The 21,179-nt window shown below is 45.4% G+C and overlaps 1 protein-coding gene across 1 annotated transcript; it reads left to right on the top strand.

The window, feature by feature from the left end:
• Positions 1 to 589: 589 nt before the first annotated feature.
• On the top strand, positions 590 to 19,395 carry smad6b (SMAD family member 6b). Its single transcript, XM_056416171.1, has 4 exons — positions 590 to 2,093; positions 4,286 to 4,342; positions 4,973 to 5,050; positions 18,495 to 19,395. The coding sequence occupies exons 1-4, from the start codon at positions 1,295 to 1,297 to the stop codon at positions 19,034 to 19,036; spliced, it is 1,476 nt and encodes a 491-aa protein (XP_056272146.1). The 5' UTR covers positions 590 to 1,294; the 3' UTR covers positions 19,037 to 19,395.
• The last annotated feature ends 1,784 nt before the right edge of the window (positions 19,396 to 21,179 follow it).

Below are 21,179 nucleotides of genomic sequence, written 5' to 3'. Positions count from 1 at the left end.
ACTTCACGTCTTGTTTTGTCGTCGCTTTTCCTTCACAAATCATAATCCTCATTTTAAAAATCCAAACTCTAATTTGACGAGTGTCCACATCATATAATTTACCATTGATGTCCACGTTCCCGTATCCCCATTAAAATAATACAAATGAACTGTGACTTTATTTTGTGGCGCTATAAAATTTTAAAAAACTCTTCAGGCATGACATGTTCTAAGTTTCAGTTGTATTTGTTCTGCTCATAACTGTCACATCCTGCCGGCAGCGCAGATGTAAATAAGTTTTCATAACTTTAACTTAAAACCTTGAGGTGGGTGTTTCGCCTTTAAGAGTTAAGAAACTTGAAACCTTGTTTGCGCAACAATCAGTGCAGCTCACAGCCGCCAAAGTGTCTAGACTAGCACATGATGGTAGTCAGCCAATGGCTCCACCGCTCTCCTCGGGGGCCCCGTGTGTGCGTGTGTGTGTGTGTGTGCGCGCGCGTGTGTGTGTGTGTGTGTGTGTGTGTGTGTGTGTGTGTGTGTGAGGAAGCGGGGAAAAAAAGAAAAAGAGAGAGAAACGGAGAGAAAGAAAGGGATCTGGGCTGCAGTTTGGTTGAGATCAGAGTACAGAAGCAGGAGCGCGACTCCGCACCGGATTGTTCCTCTTCGTGTAATTTCTCCTCGCGTGGATATTTTGTTGGGATTTTAAAAAAGAAAAAGAAAAAAAGAATCCCCTCACAAAGAAGACGACAAGGATCCTGATTTTTAGTGCATTTTCCTTGGGATTAAATCGCCTCGAAGTATACCTCATGCTCTTCGTGCCGGTGTAGAAAGAAAGTAGATCTGAGCTTGTTAAAAGTCCGAAACTGTTTCAGGCTGCGAGTTGCCGTCTTTGGTTTGAAGGCTTCTTTCAGCCTTTTGGATTATGTTTCCAACTATATGATGTTATGTTATTATGTCTTGTACCTTTTTCACGCGCTCGTAACCAACACATAAACAAACAGTCGATTCCGCAGCGATCCTGGATCACAAGTCTCAGTCTCCCCCCGCGTTGCTCATTCACAGCACAGCCGGCTAAATGAATGCATTGTGATCGGAATGTTGCAGTGCATTTATTGCGCGATTTTATTGTCGTAAATGCAACAAAATAGCCTTCCCTCTCATGTTGCGGGTTTGCCACACATGCTCGTCAATTGGCTGTGCATGCGTTGCACGGCATTTCACAGACATTAATGTTTTGCAACGACCGGAGAAGTATCTGTAATATTCGGATATCCGTACACGAATAAAACCCTCATATAGATTTTCAAGTTGTCGTATGTTCAGGACGAAACGTTCAGGTCTTGTGCGGCGACTCTGGAGAAGCCGTTTGATCCCAGATAAAGAAGGGGAAGATGGAAATGGCACCACTAGTGAGAGCTGTAGGGACGATCTGTTCGGAAACAACCCAGAGAAGATTCCCAAAAGGGAGCTCACACCGATGACCCCGAGCGGGTCTGTTGGAGGGGACAGAGGGGGTGTGTGCACCCGGAGCCCCGTGGAGAGCAGCGGCTTGGGGGTCACGTCGGACCAAGATGGGGGCGCAGCGTGCGTCCAGGAGCAGGGGAGCCCCCGCTCCATGCAGGACAGAGAATACAGGACAGTGACGTGCTGCTTATTTAAAGACCGGGACCACTCCGAGCTCAGGGGTCCCGAGACGGCTCCGGGTACCGCGGATCCAGGGTCGTGTCACTTCGTGTCGAGGAACCTTGGACCTCGGGATAGCGGCTCTCCGGAGGCGCAGGAGGCGATGCCGCGCACGGTGTTGGAGCAAGAACTGAAAGCAGCCACATACTCTGTTCTGAAAAGGCTCAAGGAGAGGGCGCTGGATACCTTACTGGAGGCGGTGGAGTCCAGAGGAGGGATGCCGAGCGACTGCGTTATGATTCCCCGGACAGAGTTGAGGTTGGGCGGCCATGTGGCATCCCCACAGCTGCTCGTGTGTAAGCTGTACCGCTGGTCCGACCTCCAGCACCCTGCCCAGCTCAAACCGCTCTGTGAGTGTCAGAGCTTCGGGGCTCTGGACCGTCCAGCAGTGTGCTGCAACCCCTATCACTACAGCCGGCTCTGTGGGCCAGGTAAGCGCCTCGCAGGCTGGATGAGTCCATCCATCTGGGTCCTTGTTGTTTGTTGGTCTTCAACCACAGTTGTGTAGACTGCCATCTTTACTTGTGGACATGCCTATGTATTATAAACATACAAGTGCATATGCTGCATGCTCCAGTTGGACCTATTTGGTCCATTTGCCAAATGATGTTAAAAAGAAGCGAAAAGCTCATATTGATGGTTTCAAAGCAGAATCTAGATTTTCGAGATCATAAAACTGGAGGGCCTTAAATATGCTCAGAGAAGCTTCCCCAATCTCCATGTCTTATTTGTGTGGCATAGCACAACCATGTAGAGCTTTGGGGCACATTTAACAAATCATAAATGTTAGAGTCAACCTTCATGCCAGTTTGATGATATTGGTATGGTATTCTGATGCTATCTTGGTTATGTTTATTACATTCATTAAAAATACCAAAAAACGCATGAAAAATATTGATTTGTTTGAACATGTTTGTCACTTTTTAGAGAATTTAGTTGCCTTGAAAGTTGTATTTGGATAGTGTGGTGTGCACCAGAGTATCTCTAATGCTAGCCTGCACAATGTGGGCCTTTCGATGAACCCCTCCGTACGATTGTCACAAAAGTCGTTATCGGTTCCTACTGGTTTCTTGCAGGGCTTTTTCCAGGTAGGCCGAACTACCAACAGTGTATTATGACAGAAAAGACTCCCTCAGAGGTTTGAACCTGGTGGTCGAGATCAGTTTGAGAGTTGTGGTTGAGGATTGAGCTTCACAACCAATGAGCTATCTGTGGCAGAACTTCTCTGACCTATATTCAAAAGATTCAGGTTTGGCAGGGGGGCGGCGAGCCTGTGATTTGGCAATCCTTGAACGCTGGGCCACTCGACCCCACTGACTCCAGAGAGGGAGAGGGGCACATACCCCATATTGGGACTAAGGCTCGTAGTAGACATATCTCACATGCGCTCATGCGTGGCCCGATGGAGCTGGTATTTCTTTCATACTATTCAAGAAGGGGGGCTTTGAATCAAGACCGTAAGCAGTGTTTTGTTTTTTACAGTCTTTGGAAATGGGGAAGCAAGAAATATGGAATAATGTGGGACTAACATTCAGTACACAAAATGTGTTTTGATTTAAACACATTTTAATCATTCGTAAAACACAACTCATTGCTTGTAAACAAGGAGTGCTGAAGCATTCAACAACACTGTTAAATCTAGTCGGCTTTGATTCTAGAATAATATGAAAGTAAACTACTTCTGTTATGCTCTCATGTAAATGTTTTTAAGGACTAAAACAGTGCATAATGTGTTGCAGAGAGCTTGGATTGAAGTGGGCAAAAACTTTTTCCTTTTATTTTGCCAGGCATTATACTTTTCGAATGAGATCAGTTTCAAGTTGCGCACTAAAAGCCCTTTTGTCCTAAGGAGGTCCCCTCATGCTATTTAGGTGAAGGAGTGGTGATAATATACAGTTTGCATACTACTGGCGCCAGACTGACTAGCTGTGTATCTGAGTGACTGAGTTCAGATCCCAGCAATTACTGCCGCCACTCTTAAAGGACCCGCTGCTATTATGCTTTTCTCCTTCCCCTTTTCTCTGTAGGCGAGGTCACAGTGTGCTCAGAAAGTTTTCTTTCCTTTGTGCTTTTTGTTCTTGGCCAAGTTGTTCCCTTAATTTCTTTTTTTATTGGATTTAAATCAAGGAACACAGTGTTAAGTTAAAAAGCAGACGTGTACTCTGATTCATCAAACTACAAACTCAAAGTTATAGTTAGTCGGTCTTTTTGCTTGTGGTGCCGACTGGTTCAGTTTAATGCAACATACTTAGATAAAAAGAACAAAAATATAGTGTTCTGTTGGCGTTATTAGCTTTTTAATGACCTTATCCGCAGTGCAGACACAAAGCTGTGAGAGTTGAGATGTAGTTTGGTGGCTCCTTTCAAATGGAAGTGAACAATGTTTCAATAGTTGTAATAGGAAACAATTACAGTTATTACACTAACCAGCTCTGTCAGCCACTTTACAGCAGAGGATTTTAACTTGTCAACACAATTCATTTGTACAATACATTAATAAAAAGTATGTAAACAGTGCTTGATAAATCTCTTCTTAGATCTCTGAACAGTTTTACCTTTCTGTCTTATAAACAGCATTTCTTCCCTTTATTAGCTTATTGACATGCATTGTTTTGTGTTACAGAGTCACCCCCACCTCCTTATTCGAGGCTTTCCCCTAATGAAGAACACAAGCCACTGGGTGAGTGAAACATTTGAAGCTTAATGTTTCATCCTTATTGTTTCGTCTGAATTCTGCTGTTAACATTTATCCTCTGTGTTATAACTTGCAACCAGGTAGTTGTACAACTGCAATGATTGGATTTAGTGTGTTTTTCATTCACAATTACATATATTATGGGCCTGCAGAGGGCACAGACACTCTTTTGTTCATGCTCTGGTTTAACAGGTCGAAAAATAAATAAAGCAATGTGGAAAATGTTAATGGGTCTAATTGGGTCCAGTTACTGGCAAACTGCATGGTAGCTTTAAGATGAGACATCGGCCAGCATGTGGCATGATGTCAGCATGCCAGCCAGAGCCAGTGTGGGTAGTATGTACTGGCTGATGGGACTTTGGAGCCTGGCAGCTAGCTGGGCCTGCAAGATGGATTACAGCTGAGGTTTCTGTCGGCATTGGGGGGGATGTCATCAGGTAAAGGCCCTCTGCCAGGTTATCCACTATGGGAGGAAGCCCAACGTGGTGTTAATTGTTTGCTAAATAAGAAAAAAAAGTTCACAGATCAGATGTCACAATTGAGTCTCTCGTGCTGATGGTGAGTGACAGATCCGACGAGTCGCAGATGCATGATTTCTGTTTTGTGTCCACACAGATCTGTCAGACTCCACATTGTCTTACACTGAAACTGAGGCAGCCAGCTCACCAAATAACACACAAGGGGATTTCTCAGGTGAGTTTGTTTCTCCAACTTTCACCAGTCTCCAAATAAGGAGTTCATAACAGAAATGTCTGATTTAAATAAAAAAAAAGAATGATTACCATAAGTTTGTCATCTCAGAGGAGCCACTCTGTAAATACTGAAGGAGTTAGTCAAACTAGTTCATGTGTTTTTCTGTTGTGATGTGTTATTTTTTCGGTTGGCACAGTAGAAGTACCGTATAGCTTTGGGTGGTCAAATGCTGTTTGCAGCAGAAGTATGGTTTGAAACACACACACACACACACACACACACACACACACACACACACACACAGACACACACACAGATTAGTCATCAAACTGAAAATATAAACATGACTCTAAAAGGAGCTTCCCCTTTGTCATGTGAGCATATTCTGTTTCATACTATGTTTGATTAAAAGAGATGCGTGATGATGACATCATCCATGTTATAAAGATCATTAGGACATGGATTATGGGCGTTGCTTTTTCCCTGAAGTATGATTTAAGTTGATAAATTGAGTAATAAAGCTCACAAGACAGATGTTCATTTGTAAATAAGAGATTAGTGTCTTCCATGCTGATGTATTTGTGCGTCTGCATATAGCTTTCAATTAAAATAATACTACCTATGAATCAACATATTATGACGAGAATAAATCACAGAGATACCATGACTTTGTTTAGTGCTGCATTATCCTAAAATGGCAAAAAAAATAAAAAACTGATTCGTTTTAAAAAGAAAAGATCATTGAGGTATAATTCGTTCAGATTGCACAATAACCCTTCAATCCTCTACTCTGCATAGACTTTAAGAGTAACTGGATGGATATGCAAACTCATGAAAGTAATTTCATTTTGATGTTGCACTTTATTCCTTCTCATTAAGGGTCATTAGAAACAGTCGGAGCTTTAAAGATAAAGGTTTCATTGTAAGTGGTGCAAAGGTTCAGTGGGGCGTGTGCTTTGGCCACAGAGCCGGCCTCCCCTCCTCTGTTTTTCTTTCAGAAATATTTGAGTGGGATCAAACTGTAATAAGATCCATGCTCGCTCAGAAACGCACACAAGCTCACATAGTTGTGCACATGCATGTGCGCATACACTCACACATACAACTGCCGAGCCCGGCTGTAAGTGGGCTGCAGGGAGGGGTGGGTTCAGGGAAATGGAGTTTCTCCTGTGAATGGGGCCACACCAAAGGAAGCGAGCAGAAACAGTCCTGTCCTCTGATTTGAAATGAAACACTCCTTTCTCACGGCTCAGAGTAAGCATGCCTCCCCCTTCATACCCGGTTTGCAGCGAGCATGTAACGTATCATGTAGATGGGGAGTCAGAGCCCTCATTCTGGGACTCGCAGGGAACAACATTTCCTGTTCGAGGGTCTGCCATGGCTCAGAGGCCTGGAAACTGAGCAGTTGACATGGCTACCTGGCAGTGAAGTATTCAGTCAGCAAGGGCCCCCCTCCTCCCCGGTACACATGCTGTCACCACATCAGCATGGCTCGGCGACACTCCCTGAGTCAACAAATGAGGGGCTTGTCAGAGCGCGCACCACAATTCCTCAGAGACTGTGGTGAGGCTGGAGGATCGAGACGTGCTAGGCTTTGGTTTCTTCCAACTGTGTCGCTGCTCGTGAAGGCCGGGCCGGACCACGCTGCTTTGACCGGGACACCCTCTGCCACTTGGACTTGGGAAGCCGAATGACCAGTGCTCTGCGGGGGTGCTAGTTTTCCGTGCTGTGAGCTAAATCGTGTCGCCAGTTTGTCTCTGATTCTGTTCCATTTGGACCGAAGGATGGTTCTTTGGTTTTCAGATACAATAGAGTGTCCTTGTTGGGTGAAACTAATCATCACTATCTCGCCAGTGAAACCGATCTTCCACCAAGTATTTGCCAAGCATATTCCATCATAAGACCAAGAGCCTGAAGGCCTCCTTATAAAGCCCACTTTGTTCTGCTTTAACATGTAGGCATGTAATGCATATTGTCAAGTTACCCAGTGTTGACCTGGAGATGACTGAATCCCCTGCAGCTTGGGTAGAGAGAGTGTATGTGTGGAACCAGAGTTGTATCCAGTCCCCCCCCCCCCTCATGCAGGAACAAGTAAACCTCTTAAAAAGCAAGTCTGGGGGGCACTTGGTGGACGGGTGGGGAGTCGTCAAAGAATCAACTACACTTTACAACCTGAGGCTAGAGAAATACCCACTTTCAGGAAAACTTGTTCTTCCATATCCATCAACATTGGAATTCAGATAGTAATTATTCCTCTGCTTTAGATAATTTAGTTCCACGTGAATATCAGATATGTCTTTGAATCACTATGTATACAAATTGATGTTAGAGTTGCATTTAACTGCAGATACATTTCTCTCATCCCTCTGGCGGATTCCTGCAGTTGTTAAAATTTTAAAAAGTTCTCGCTCAGGCATTCTTCAAAAGCTTCCCCTTGTGCACATTATTGTATTACTCTGAGAGTCACACCTCCAGTTACTGTGTGGTCATAGGCATTTGAACCATTCACAGTGTTTTATTTAAACATGGCTTTGTGGGGGAGAGACAGCGGCAGCAGGCGCTCCGTGATATCTGTGTACGTCATGAGCGGACCCGGCTTGCATACACAGTATACCGTAGCCCTGTGTGTGTGAGGGAATGTGCCTTTACTGGTGCGGCCCTCCCAGACTGCCCGCACACCTGTTTCCTCACGGCCTGGGCATTGTCGTGTGGACCTCAGAGTGAAGCCCTTTGAAGTCGGTCTCATTGCTTCCTGTATGACTGTCTGCGGGGGTGTTTTCCCCCTACACATTGAAACTATTATGTCAGTCACATTGTCTTTGACATTAGGGGCTCTTTATGTTTGTCACTCCTTCGTTGTAATGCTGCTCTCAATGTCAGGAGGTATGCCAAGATGTCTTTGCGTTGCCACGAATTGAGGATATGGTCATTTAAAGAGCAATATGTGTCACTGTGTAAGATCATGGCTCCAGTGTGCCTACATTCTTCAGTCATCAGAGGTTGTGTCCTCAATCAACCCGGTGGAATTTGTCAGCATAACACTGTGTGTAGACACTCCTGTTGGTCACCAATGGAGGGGCTCCCTCAGATTTCCCGGGTGACCAAGAGGTGACCAAAAGTCATGCAGAGTGACCAAATTAATCATACTTTTCTTTTATTATCCCAAATGTGTTTCCTTCTCCTTCCTGAGACGGTAGGAAAGTTGGACCGGAGGAGCGGAAAGATAGAAAGTTGTTGGACGTGGATAACACAGGCTGCTGTTGCGCTTAGTGGAGGGAAGCGGGCAGGTAGTCCGGGTTCCCACACAGTAATCATACAGTGCCCTCCTCCGTCTGCCTGCCTGTCTCGGCAGGAAAGGCCAGCGCTGTCTCTCTGGATGTCTCGTCTGCAGACAGGCACTGTGTCAGGTCCACTCTGGTATTGACTGATTCTTCCAGGCAGAACGAGGTAGTTAGTAGATAGATGGGAAGGGCCTCATGTGAGTCACGCAACAGATTGCTCAAGAAATTCACAGTATTAAATGCAGATAGCGCAAAAAAAGCATCTGTATGTACTGTATATTAAGTCTTTGTTTCTTCTTCATGGCCCTTATATAAGTGCAGAGGCATACTGACATACATTCATACGCACAAGCACAGCTAATTACAGTGTGTAGTCAATACAAATCATAGCCTGCCCGTCGATGTCAGGGAGAGGCGCTAAGGATCAAACTCCTCACTCTGTGTCAGCAGCAGTGGAAATACATGGCATAATTAGACAGTCTAATCAAGGCATGCAATGTTTCTCTTGGTTAAAGTAGATTAGACTGGACCTGTTCTCGTTGAATGGACTTTGAAGGGAATTGATTCCACTTCTGCTCTGATCCAATTAACAATAGTATCTACCGCATGCGTATGAAAACATTTGGGATAAATTGCACCTCTAATTCGTCCGTGGCTTAGAGGGAGTGCGGGTCGTGATCTCAATCAGGAGATCAGCGGTCCCACTGCGTGTCCTTGGGCAAAATACCGAACTCACAATTGCACCCAAAAGGTGTGCCATCTGTGTGTGAATGGGAATTAGTTTTGATCCTGATGAGCAAGTGGGATCTTGTATGCTACCTCTGCCATCAGTGTGAATGAATGTAGCGTGAAGCACTTTGAGTGGTCTGACGACTTGAAAGGCACTATATAAATGCACGTTAATTCACCATTTAATTTGCTCTGAATCGTCTCGTTATGTTTTTCCTCATTAAATCATCTGTCCTGTTCATTGAAGTGGCCATGGTGTTTTATTGATGGCTCTTTTAAGTTGTGCTCTCTTTTTTCTTCTGCTTAAATGGTGCTGGGTGACAGAATGTACAGCACACAGCCAAATGTTTAATATATCGCTCTGAAATGATCACATTCAATTGAATTATGCCATTACCTGTCATCCAGCTCCTCTATCTTGACTTGTAGATACAGTATTCATTTCCCACTGTGCAGACATCTCGTTGTCGCAGCAGTCCACTGACTCTGCACTGCTCAGAGAGAGGTATGGCCTGATGGAGTGACAACTGCATCAGCATGTTGGCGATGTCCCCCTCCCCAACTTGAGGCATGATCCCCCCTGCTCAGTCCCACAGACCCCAGAGTAAAGCAACCTGGGCTCATCTCCCCCTGCAGCCTGGCACATGGCCTCAGATTTCCACCGCAGCCCTGAGCCTTCCCAGCGCCTGGCCGCCCACACTCCCTCAGGAGCCCCAATGCTCCAGGATACGGGATGTGGAAATAATGTGACTCGAGTGCTTCCACCCTGCCTCCCGAAATCAGGTTTTGCGGATTGTTTATTTGAGGGGAAGGAGGCCTCAGACAAACATCCTGTTTTAAAAAGCTGCCTGGGTTTTGTAGCAATGCAAGGCGGTGAATTGCCCCTTTGACAGGGGGAGACTGAGGAATGTTGAAGAGAAGGCCAGCATCTCAGGGGGGATATGAGGGGGTTCTCCTCACCCGTTCGTCATGTCCAGTTTGCAGAGTCCATTTTTAAGCTGGGGGCGGAGCATTGCAGATATATATCCTGAAGGGTCTTGTGCTCTATTCTCCCTGTAATGGTGCAGGGTCTGTACCTTCAGTTCTCGTCTCAAGTATCCGTTCCTGTCCTGGGAGGCTGGCTTCCGTTTCCCCTTACGTAACACACATACACAGAGAAAAGGAGCCATTGATAAGTGCGATAAAGCCATTTTTCATTTTCCCTTTCTCAGCATTGTTAGACTGTGGCGGGTCAGAAATCCATTTCAACTTGTTTTCTAAGGGATTATGATATTGATGATCCTCAGATTCCTCTATGTTCAAGATGAACTATCAGCTCACTTATATAACATGTTTGTAGTTGTGTCTCGAAGGGCGTTGTGTGTTTTTATTTGTAGGGTTACAGGGTGGTTTGTTTCCTATCAGTCAGATTGCAAGATTTTCCGACTGTTTGATGTGGTTCTTTTATTTTGGTATTGTTATTTTGTAATGACTTTAAGATGTGAACCAAGTCGAGATTTACAGCCAATCCAATAAGCCTTTCCATAGTCTCATAGAGAGATCTAGTGTGTGGGACATCTGTATCGAGCAGCAGAAACTGAGTGAAGGAAGCGATCAAAATTGTCACATAGATGGGGGGCGGTCGGTGTTGTCATTGTGTTGGGATTCCTTCACACACAATTTGCCCTAAGTGTGAATTTTCCGTCAGAACTGGCAACATAGGTCCTAGACGTGGCGAGGTAATGTGACCTCTATGTGCCGAGTGAAAGCCATGCTAATCTAAAGCAGTCCTTGCAGAGGCCTGAAACTCCTTCCATGTCAACAGAAACTTGCCTGCTGAGCTTAATATTTATCTGTCTCTGCCTGGCAGGCCAGAGTGGTGCCAGGCTGCTGGGTGTTTGACTAACTTCTGAAGGGCTCACGGATAAAGATAAATCCGTAGCCTCATACACGACTGAGTCGAAGCTCACAGTGCTGCGCTTGTCATTTGAATTGAGTGTATTGTGCTCAGGATAAGATGTTTTATTTTATTTTAGGCCTTACCACACAGATAGAAATGAGTGTCTGTAGAAATAACAGGAGGTGTGCTCAGGCTATAATTTGTGCCCCATATTCTACTTTAGCAAACAAAGTGAGTGAGCTAATCTGGTCGTGTGCTCAGGGAGGGCTGCTGTTACCGTCTTCTCTTCCTTCACGCCGCAGCGCAGCACCAGCCTCCACCAATAGCTCCATTCATTCAGCTCAGGGCACAGGGTTACAGCAACAAATAAAGAGCGTGCGATGCCATTAAAAATGTATGGTATGTCCAACTGTTAGTTTAGTGTTTTAGTGTGCCTCCTCTCAAGGCTGAGAGGGGGAACAATACTCCGCTTGAGCCGGCCACTGTAAATGTGCTAGCCTGGCAAGCCGTGGTGTAGGAGGTGCCAGTTGTGAATAGTTTTTTTAAATTTTCTGACCATTTTACCCACAATTATAAATCCAGATACCAGCCTTGGCCAGCTATGATTCAGGGCCTGTGGTCTGATTGCTGGTGAAAATAGATTTAAGATTTTTTTTCCTTCCTCCCCAGAGGAACGTTGACAGTTGTGCCTGAACCTATGGTGTCAGTATTTTTAAAACTCAGAATAGCCAGCGCATTCTTTGAGCCTCCAGAATGCTGTGTGTGGATTAACTGTAGGGGCCCATGTCATCCGACATCTCTACAGGGGGGAAGGATAGGAGCTCATTGTTGAGGAGTAAACTCCCAGTGTATGAAGGCCTGTTAATGTTCTCTCTGCTGCATCTCTCCAAACTGAAAGGCAGAGATTGTCATTTTTAGTTTGTATATTTCCTTATCTTGAACTTGATCTGCTGGCGCTATATCTTCATTCCACTCCCTTGTCTTAATCTAGGGCCAAGTTTCATAGACATCGTTTTGAGCCTTTGATCTTGTTCCAGAAAGATGATGTCTTTAAATCTGAGAAGATTTTTTTATTTTGAGTAACGGCCCAGCAAAACCCTCCTGGGGGTATAGTGTTTACAATGGCTGAGTGCCCTGTGCTGGCTGAGGCTTTGCTTCCTGCACATCTTCAAGTATGTATGTCCTCATGTTCTCAACAAAGCACAACGTAACAAGGACAATTACATTTTGCAAAATAAAGTTTTTGCAAGTCATAAACTTATTTGTAAATTCTCATTGATTTTCTTCCCCAGGGAAAACTATTTTATTTTGCAATGTGTGTTTTACTTATCTTATATGTGTGTGCATTTCTGAAGTCTTTTCTGTGTGGCTCAGTTAGTGAAGTCAGGCTGTCGCATTTCAGGGTACGGTTTAGATTAGAGGTCTGGCTGTAGCTTCCCCCTTTCCGTGACTGCCAGCACATAATTTACTTAATGAAATCCTGCCATTCCCTTTAGCTTTGAGATTGTTTGCAGATGTTGACAGGGAAGGACTTTGTGAATTATTGGAAATGTTCACTCTTGCATTTTTAATGAATGTCCTGCTTGTTGTGAACTTGTCGGAGATGGGGGAAACAGTTGTCTTTGTTTGGGGAGCTGGTGTCTGGATGCCGGTGGAGCAGTGTGAGTTACAGCCCAGCAAGTGTTGTGATTGAAACAGAAACTCTGGTGCCACATTATCCTGACAGAACACATTCTCCTCACAGACTCTGATCCACTGGGCCGATCAATAGGAAACCATTGTTTGAACGACAACTCCGTCCATTATAGCTGGTTCACCTCACTGCCCGGTGGAAACAAAATACCAACCTTTCGCCTTAAATTAGTCAGACTAATCTAACTCGTAATAATAGAGTTCCTTGTTATTGTTAATTCGAAACCAAGCTTTCACATGACTACATAGGCCAGCTAAAGTCAGTTTCCTCCCTCGGTGTAGGATCTTGCTTTTCCACGCTGAAGAAAAGTATTAATCAAATAAAAGTGTGTATGTAACAGTTTCAGACCACACAGCCAACCCTTCCCCTCTCATGTGACGTGGGATTTGATGAGAGTTTTTCCCCAAACAAGACTCTTAAAGGAGAAAGAAACCAACCTTCTTAAAGCACCCCTCCACAGTCCTAACCAGAGTAGGAAGTTAGGAGGCATAGAGTCGAGGAGGAGGAGGAGGAGGAGGGGGAGTTTCAGGAATGTGCAGGGTCTCCTCTACTCAAACGCTCCAGCCTTCTTGGCTCGAACCTCGCTCACAAACAAACACACACGCACAGACACACAGACACACAATCTGATAGGTTGTATGCGGAGGTGAAAGGGCACAGCCACCCAGCAGGATGTTCGCTGACTGTTTTGCTTTCTGTGCTCTCTCAGACTCCGCTGGGCTTTAACGCCGCCTGTAGATATGACATTTACAAACATTCCCCACAGTTTTCACAGAGTTTTTACATGCCCTGGAGGACTCTCCTAGGCCTCACTTGCATCACCACCAACTTTGAGGAAATGAGCAGCACATTTTCTTCCCTCTGAATAAAAGTCTTCTCCCCTCAAACCAGTGGTCTCTTACTCACGCGCCCAGACGGCTCCTCCACATTAGCCTCCTTAGCTTCCTGTGTCTTTTACACCATCTGTTGTTTATTGATTTAATTTATGGATTTTGTTAGTTATCTGCTATCAAGGGTACAGCTCTTTTCCTCCCTCATGGGGTCATCCAGAAACAGAAACAGAGGGAAAGTGGAGAGGAAGTGGATGACAATGTAAAGCATTCCCATTGTGACCAGCCGGGCTTGGTAACTAGATTCAGTTTCTTCGGCTCCCACAGTGTTTTCTCCCAGCACATATCTTTTGCTCTGTCTCTCTCTGTCTCTCTTTCTCTCTCTCTCCCTCCCTCTCTCTCTCTCAGCAGAGAAAGGCCAGACCTCAGGGAGAAAAATCCATAGACATATAAGAGCAGCTCCAGTTAGCGTGTCTGTCTGATAAAGCCGACTTTGATGCCAGCGATAGCCCAGACGCCAGCCTAAATGTGGCCTGCTCAGAGGTTGGAGTTGGCCAGCAGGAACCGCTGTCTCCAGAATGAAAGCCATACCGTACTCTGAACAGGAGGAGGCTTTAGCGTTGGTTCAACATTGTTGTTTTAGTCGTAAAAGAAAGTTAAATCAAACAAAGGGGGGTGAAAAGGAATGTGCCATTTTTTTCCTTTAATTTTCATACACAACCACATTGTACACAGGCACAAACACCCCCCCCACCCCCAAACACACACACACACACACACACTCCTCATGCCCCCCCCCCCCACACTCCTCACCACCAGCCCCCAGCCTATCAGTTCATTGGTAGAGTCTAATAGCTGGAGGGGAATCTAATCCTTGGCACAGGATGAGAGAACGCCCCCCCCCCTCTCTCTCTCCTCGCCTCTCTCCTCCCCTCGACTGCACAGCTTAAAGGGACTCGCAACAGTGTTTTTTTCTCGTTTTTTCTTCCTCCTCAGTAAAGTTTTACAGCAATGTCCCTCTCCCGCTTTGGATTAGGAGAGATGAAGTAGAATGGAGGTGGCCCCGGAGCTTGGTGGGGAGATGTTAGCACGGAGGGGAAGCTGTTGTTTGTCTGCCTGTCCCTGACACTCGGCCCCCCATTCATCTCACTCCAAAGGCTGCGGAGCTGTGTTTACCCCGGGGCAGCTCTTTTCTGCTTCTCCCTCTGCCCCCCCCCGTCCTTTTCATGCTGTCTTTAAGAGCATTACTGGATGATCATCAAGGATTGCCATTGAAACTCTCAGGCCCCCATTTTTGTGTACTTAGTAGTAAGTATCCAGACTCGCCCTCAAGTGCAAGGAACTCATAGCCGGGCAATCTACTTCTTCCCCATATGTAAACCTGTGGAAAAGGCTTGGGCAAGTTGCCTATTTAAGGTTTGTGTTATTAGCATGTTGGTTTTCTCTCATAACAGAGCAAAAAAATATTTAATCCTAACAATCGTGGTCAGTATTTGCCGTTTCTTTGGCCAATCACAGTAGCTTAACATAATCATCAGTGGTGTAATGTAGGAAAATACATTTATTCAAGTACTGTGTAAAAGTACAACTTTCAGGTACTTGCACTGAACAAATGTTTTTTCCCATTACATGCAACTTTTTTACGTCTTACTCCACTACAGCTTTAGGTACGATTTACTTTTCAGATTAAGATTTCACACCCACAATACATGAGGATCTAATAAAAGATTATGGATTAAACACAACAATGTAAAATCTAATTCAAATTAGCTTCACCTCCATGAACTAAAAGAGTAAAAAGCTACTTTTATATGAATTTATCAGTAATAGTGATCCAAATAACATCATAGTCTAACACTCACAGGAGCCACTTCTGGAAAAAACGTTTACTTTTTATACTTCTAATACATTTTGCAAAGAATTCCTACATGCATTGATTGAAGTGACATTTTCATTGCATGATTTTACGTACAGGATCAGAGTTCTTCCTTCATCGCTGATTATCTTCACGCACTCTCACTTTTCATGCAGAATATAATAGATGTCTGAGTTCCAGGAAACTGATAACATTCTGAGTTTGTTATCAGACCTGATGGCCTCCTTTTACGCCGAATTCCTCCAACCAGACAGACCACAAGGAAACTGAAAACTCAAAATTTCTTCATGGTTTCCATGGAGCTCATGCCTTGTTGTGGAAATCAAGCTCTACACACCAAATGCTTTCTGTAGTTGGAGAAGTCTTACCTTTACTAAGACGTGTACGTGCAGATTCAGGCGACCAAGGTTACTTTTAATTCACTGAAGGTATAAGAGGGCTTGTTACATTTTGAGTGTCGTAATCTGTTGACTTATTTCTTGACCCTTAAGGGAAAGCCAAAAAGAGACTTATCATCATTTACTTATTGTATTGCTGACTGAGTTGATAAACTCCTTCTCCCGTTCAACAGGAACTGGAAGGGCAACGGCCATACTGTGGCTGCGTCCATTGACTCTGAGACTGACACTAAGAGGAGAGGCTTTTGAGAATAAAATAACAATAATAACATACGCTACTATTCTAATGGGTAAACGAAGCTGTTAAAAGGTGGCAGGGTTAAATGGATGCAGAGCAACAGTAATTGCTCCCAGCCCATCGTGACTCCGCCCTGAGCAGACTCTGAAAGCCCAACATGGAGTTGCAGAGTTGGGTGCTTTTGCTGTGGTCAGAGGGGAGGAAGACACACGCCCTTCCTTCACCGCCTTTTACGTTTGGTCATATAATGATAATTAAAGCTGGCCTCATGCTCTCATATATCAATTTGGAAAAGGTAGATTCAGACACATCGCTGGAGAAACGAGGCCTCCTTCCAAATTGAAAAGACTGAGCATTTGACGTAGGGCAAGCAGTGGAGGACATAGTTGCCGTGGTGATATTGTCCAAACAGACTGCCGATGGTGATGGATTTGCTCTGTTCAAAAAGGTCCCAGTGAGTTCTTTTCTCAGAGCCTTCATCTCAGCATTACCACTTAGCCAAAACACACAAGTTCAGGACAAAAACACAAACACGGTGGCTGGTGTTCAGCCCTGTCCAAGCAGACACGTGCGCGCACAGGCACACGTAGACGCTTAACACAACACAGCAACAGGAACTGGCCTGGCTCGTGGTGGGCTCATTGTCTTCTCCCAGGCTTAACATTTGAGACATTTCTAACCTTTGTCCTGCTCATTCCTCTGTTTGGTCCTGGCAGTCTGACTGACTCCCTTTGTTCCAGGCTACGTGTGAAAACTAGACACTATTGACCAAATTGCTTGAGCTTTATTCTTCCCATCTAAAAAGGAGGGGATGGTAGCCATTTGGTCTTTTGTGTTTGCGTGCACGGTTTCAAAGTAAGTTTACCTTGATGTGTGGGCTCCATTTGATTTGAAACAATGGAGAGCCGTAAACAAGTTGAGGCTGAGTTCTTTGTGTGGCCGCGCCGCGCCGAAGTAAAAGTTGAGCTCGGAGTGGAGGAGCTGGAGTGTGGAATTCACTAATGGCACATGCATGTTGGGGCCCCTGAAGAGAGGGGGTCATTTCAGCCATCAGTGTGTGCGCAAACACACAGGGAGCCTGTCTGCAGCTTCCCCCACCCACACTCACTCACTCACTCGGTTCCTCCCCCTCCACAACACAGTGAGCCTTGAACCAGCAGCCGTTTTGTCTGTGCAAGTCTGGTCAACGTTTTTGCTAATCTTTGTATAAACTTTACCAGTGTGGGTCACTCAGCAGAAAGGTTTAGTTGGGTGGGAGGTGAGCGAAGCATTTGTTGCTGTGTGGATCTGCGACGCTCCACCTTAAAGGCGTTTGTTAATGGGGCGGGCGGTCATTAAGCCCTGAGAGCAGAGAGACTGAAAGGAATGAGGCCACAGGCCCAGGCTTTAAATCCTCTGTGCCAATAGACCCTCTGAAGCAAAATAATGGCATCACTCTGTGTGTGAGTTAATGGGAGCTGATAGCATGAAGGCTGGGGGGTTAGCGGGTCACGGGCTTGTGCTAAGTTGTCAGGGAGCTGAATGCCGTCCCTGGGCCCGCAGCAGGGGGAAGAGCTGGGCGAAGGGGGAGGGGGACCCCCTGCCTGGCCCTCTCCCGTCACCCCTACTCTTGTGGAATGTGAGGAAGATGAGGATAGAGGTGAAAGAGGCACCCTGATTTCTGGAGAAGTAAAGGGTGAAGAGACGGATGTGAGATCATGGGACTCTCTGTGCTTTTTCTTCCTCTTCCACCCGCCCCGTCCTCGTACCACAGATTTTCTGAGCAGTACAACTGTATGACAGCTTGGAGCAGTGTGGACTGAAGCCTCTGAAAGTAGTCAACAGTGCTGTGTGCCTGTTCACTAGAGTGAAGATAGAAGTCCACCCAGGGAGCAGTAACTCACTTTGGAGTGCTGAGGGCTGTCACTGGAAAGAGTTCACAGACTGCAGCCATGAAAACTGAATTAGCAAGCTGATTTACTGGACAGAGATGTTTAGGAATGAGGTGCCAACTTTGTTCTACTGGAGAAAGAAAACAGTGTTTTTGCCTTGTAGTCTTTATTAAAATGCACACAGGCAGAAAACTGACTTTTCAAAAAGTATACTTTTATCCATCCCAAACACACTACTGCACAATTTGAGTGGAAATACTGAGTCTAATCCGTAAGATTTTTTTCATAAACACAATCCGTTTGGAGCAGCGACTGTCTCTCTGCTGGGTGCTCAGCGTGTAATCGCTGCAGCGCCCTCTTGAGGCTGAGGAGGAAACTGCAAGTCTTCAGATGTACTGACTTCACTACACTCCGCCCCCAGGATATGTATAGTATAGCCTGCGTGCGTGCGTTGGACGGATGTGCATGCAGTGGTATTTATACAAGGCTTAGATTTCAATACAGTGCCTCCTTCAGTATTTATAGTGTGGCCATCTGCTCTGAACAATAAAAAGAGATAGGTAATCCCCTAAAAGTTCAGCCTTCGTTTTTACTAGGCCCGTTTGCTTTTGTTTATGTTTTGTTTAATGACTGTCTCTGTCTCTTCTAGATGCCAGTATGTCGCCTGACGCCCCGAAGCAGAGCCACTGGTGTAATGTGGCGTACTGGGAGCACCGCACACGCGTGGGTCGCCTCTACACAGTGTACGAGCACTCCGTCAGCATCTTCTACGATCTACCTCAGGGCACGGGCTTCTGCCTGGGCCAGCTCAACTTGGAACACCGCAGCAGTACAGTCCAGCGCACACGAGGCAAAATCGGCTACGGCATCCTACTCAGCAAAGAGCCGGACGGCATTTGGGCGTATAACCGCAGTGAGCACCCCATATTTGTCAACTCCCCAACCCTGGACGTGCCTAACAGCAGAACTCTGGTGGTGCGGAAGGTGATGCCCGGCTACTCCATCAAGGTGTTTGACTATGAGCGTTCGTGCCTGTTGAGGCACACCACAGAGGCTGACCTCTTGGACGGACCCTATGACCCCAACAGTGTGCGCATCAGCTTTGCTAAGGGCTGGGGCCCCTGCTACTCAAGACAGTTCATCACCTCCTGCCCCTGCTGGCTGGAGATCCTCCTCAACAACCATAGATAACACAGACGGACCCCACAAACTATCCCAAATATCATCTACCTAGATTTAATATAAAGTTTTATATATTATATGAAATATATATTATACTTGTAAATACGGAGTCATTTTTACAATGTAATTATTTATGTATGGTGCAATGTGTATATGGACAAGAGGAAAAAAACGGAAATGCACTTTGGCTTATATATATTATATATATAAATATATATAAAGATAAAGAATCTTTCAATACCAACTTGAGAAATTATACAGCAAAATTAGGATGAGCCTGGATTCGGTGTATAGTTTTCATATATTATTAATATCCAGACAAAAAGCTAACACCATTCACACATTGATAATAAAGGATTCGCATAATACTTCTCTTTGTTTGGTCTGCATCATTAGCTCTTTGATTATCACACTTTCAAAATTCCTCTTTGATTTATTTTCATGATATCTTAACAAGTGTGTTGATATCTTCGGGCCGCCAGTCGACTGAATCCTACCTGTTGTGATTACACCCTGTGATAATATACTCATGTATTATACTGAAATTAGCTTCATGTCCTCGTGTGACATTTGACGTTTAGACCCAGGGTTATGATCCTCTTTTCCCAATAAGCCAAGGAGAACATCATTTAAATATGAGAGGGGAACTTGTATTTTGCCAAGCAGAAAACAATCAGTCATGTCACAGTTCATTCAGAATGGTCCTTGTGGAGAGAAGTGTGAGACTCCACTAGTGGGTAAAGAAACCAAATCCGTTAACTGCTTATATTTATATTTCAGTAGCTTCTATAGCAACATGTTCAGAGCTAGGTTTTAACCCTTGTGTTGCCTTAGGGTCATTTTGACCTGAATCAATATTACACCCTCCCTCCGCCTTAGGATTAATTTGACCCCATTCAATGTTTAATGTCGGTGTTCTTTCGGTAGTCAACAAACAAACATAAAGTGCCTCACACTTAAACTTGGAAAACAATATTAATTCTAATAATTATCTGGAGGTTTTAATTGCTGGCGTCAAATTGAACCCAAAGGGTAAAATATGTTAGTAAATATAAAGGTAACAGGAGGGTGAAACATTGAATCGGGTCAAAATGACCCAAAGGCGGGGGGAGGGTGTAATATTGATTCGGGTCAAAATGACCCTAAGGCAACACAAGGGTTAAGAGAAGCGCACTCAACGGATCCACATGTCCTTGAGGTCCTACGGAGGCCCCGTAGTGAGGACCAAGAAGAGACGGCGCGGTAGTGGACGGCGTCGGAGGAAATGGTGAATCTGCTCGGTGTCACCAGTTCGGCGATCGGTGCAAAGGTGGTTCTACTTCAGCACATTATCGTAGGTCCCCCCAGCCAGCTGGTCTCACAATAGCCGTTGTTCTAACTGACCGGGGGACGCGGCGCCCTGAAACCACCACAGTGATACTGGAATGTGTGCAGAGAGACCACGTTTTACAAGCCTACTGGAATCTTAAATACTTCAGCCAAGGTGGATGTGGTTTAGCTGGCTTCCTTCATAATTGCTGGTGTAGGGTTGTCAGATTGGCGGTGGTGGTAGTGTGGGGGAGGGTGTGTGGGGGGGCGGGGGGCAGAGGTCTCTGCCAACATTCAGCAATAGAGGCATTCAGTAACATTCATGAGTGCTGAACTGTGCAGTTACAAGGAAATTTTTTTTTTAAAGTGGCCTCTATAAGACATCGAAACTGTTGGATGAGCTTTTCTGTTGAAGTTTCAGAGGAATGCACTTTCAGCAGAGAGACACGATGAAGCGAGCTGCTTTTTGTGCGTGACAGGTTGTCATATTTTGTGTTGAAAATACAACTTTCCAATGGTGCTCTGCTGAGTGCAGCGTCTCTGTCCTTCGCCTCCTCCATAAAGGCTCAGACAGCCTCCTCCAGGCCTGCTGACTGTCTGGAGCCAAGGCTGTGTCGAGTAACCCTAACCCTAAACATCAGAGAGGAGCGGCTCCACTCCGCCTCCGCTCTCTTCCCTACAACTGGGGGCCATTATCCTGCTCCTTTGTGTCTCTGTTATGGGAAAAGGGCCCACATCACCACTGGAGAGGAACTGGCAGACAATTATATGGGGTGGCGAGGAGCTAAAACACACAGTGGGCAGATTACACAAGCCACCACAGAGGGTATGAGAGGGGGCTTAA

This window comes from Pseudoliparis swirei, chromosome 6 (genome assembly GCF_029220125.1).
Source record: "Pseudoliparis swirei isolate HS2019 ecotype Mariana Trench chromosome 6, NWPU_hadal_v1, whole genome shotgun sequence".
Taxonomy (NCBI): Eukaryota; Metazoa; Chordata; class Actinopteri; order Perciformes; family Liparidae; genus Pseudoliparis; species Pseudoliparis swirei.
The sequence above is the reverse complement of the archived record's forward strand: the minus strand, read 5'-3'. Positions and strand labels throughout refer to the sequence as shown.

What these genes read in the sequence shown, in the direction of transcription:
- smad6b (XM_056416171.1), top strand. Translation starts at nt 1,295, where the DNA reads ATGTTCAGGACGAAACGTTCAGGTCTTGTGCGGCGACTCTGGAGAAGC. An exon ending in CAGCCGGCTCTGTGGGCCAG is followed by an intron (nt 2,094 to 4,285) that starts GTAAGCGCCTCG and finishes TTTGTGTTACAG; the next exon opens with AGTCACCCCCACCTCCTTAT. An exon ending in TGAAGAACACAAGCCACTGG is followed by an intron (nt 4,343 to 4,972) that starts GTGAGTGAAACA and finishes GTGTCCACACAG; the next exon opens with ATCTGTCAGACTCCACATTG.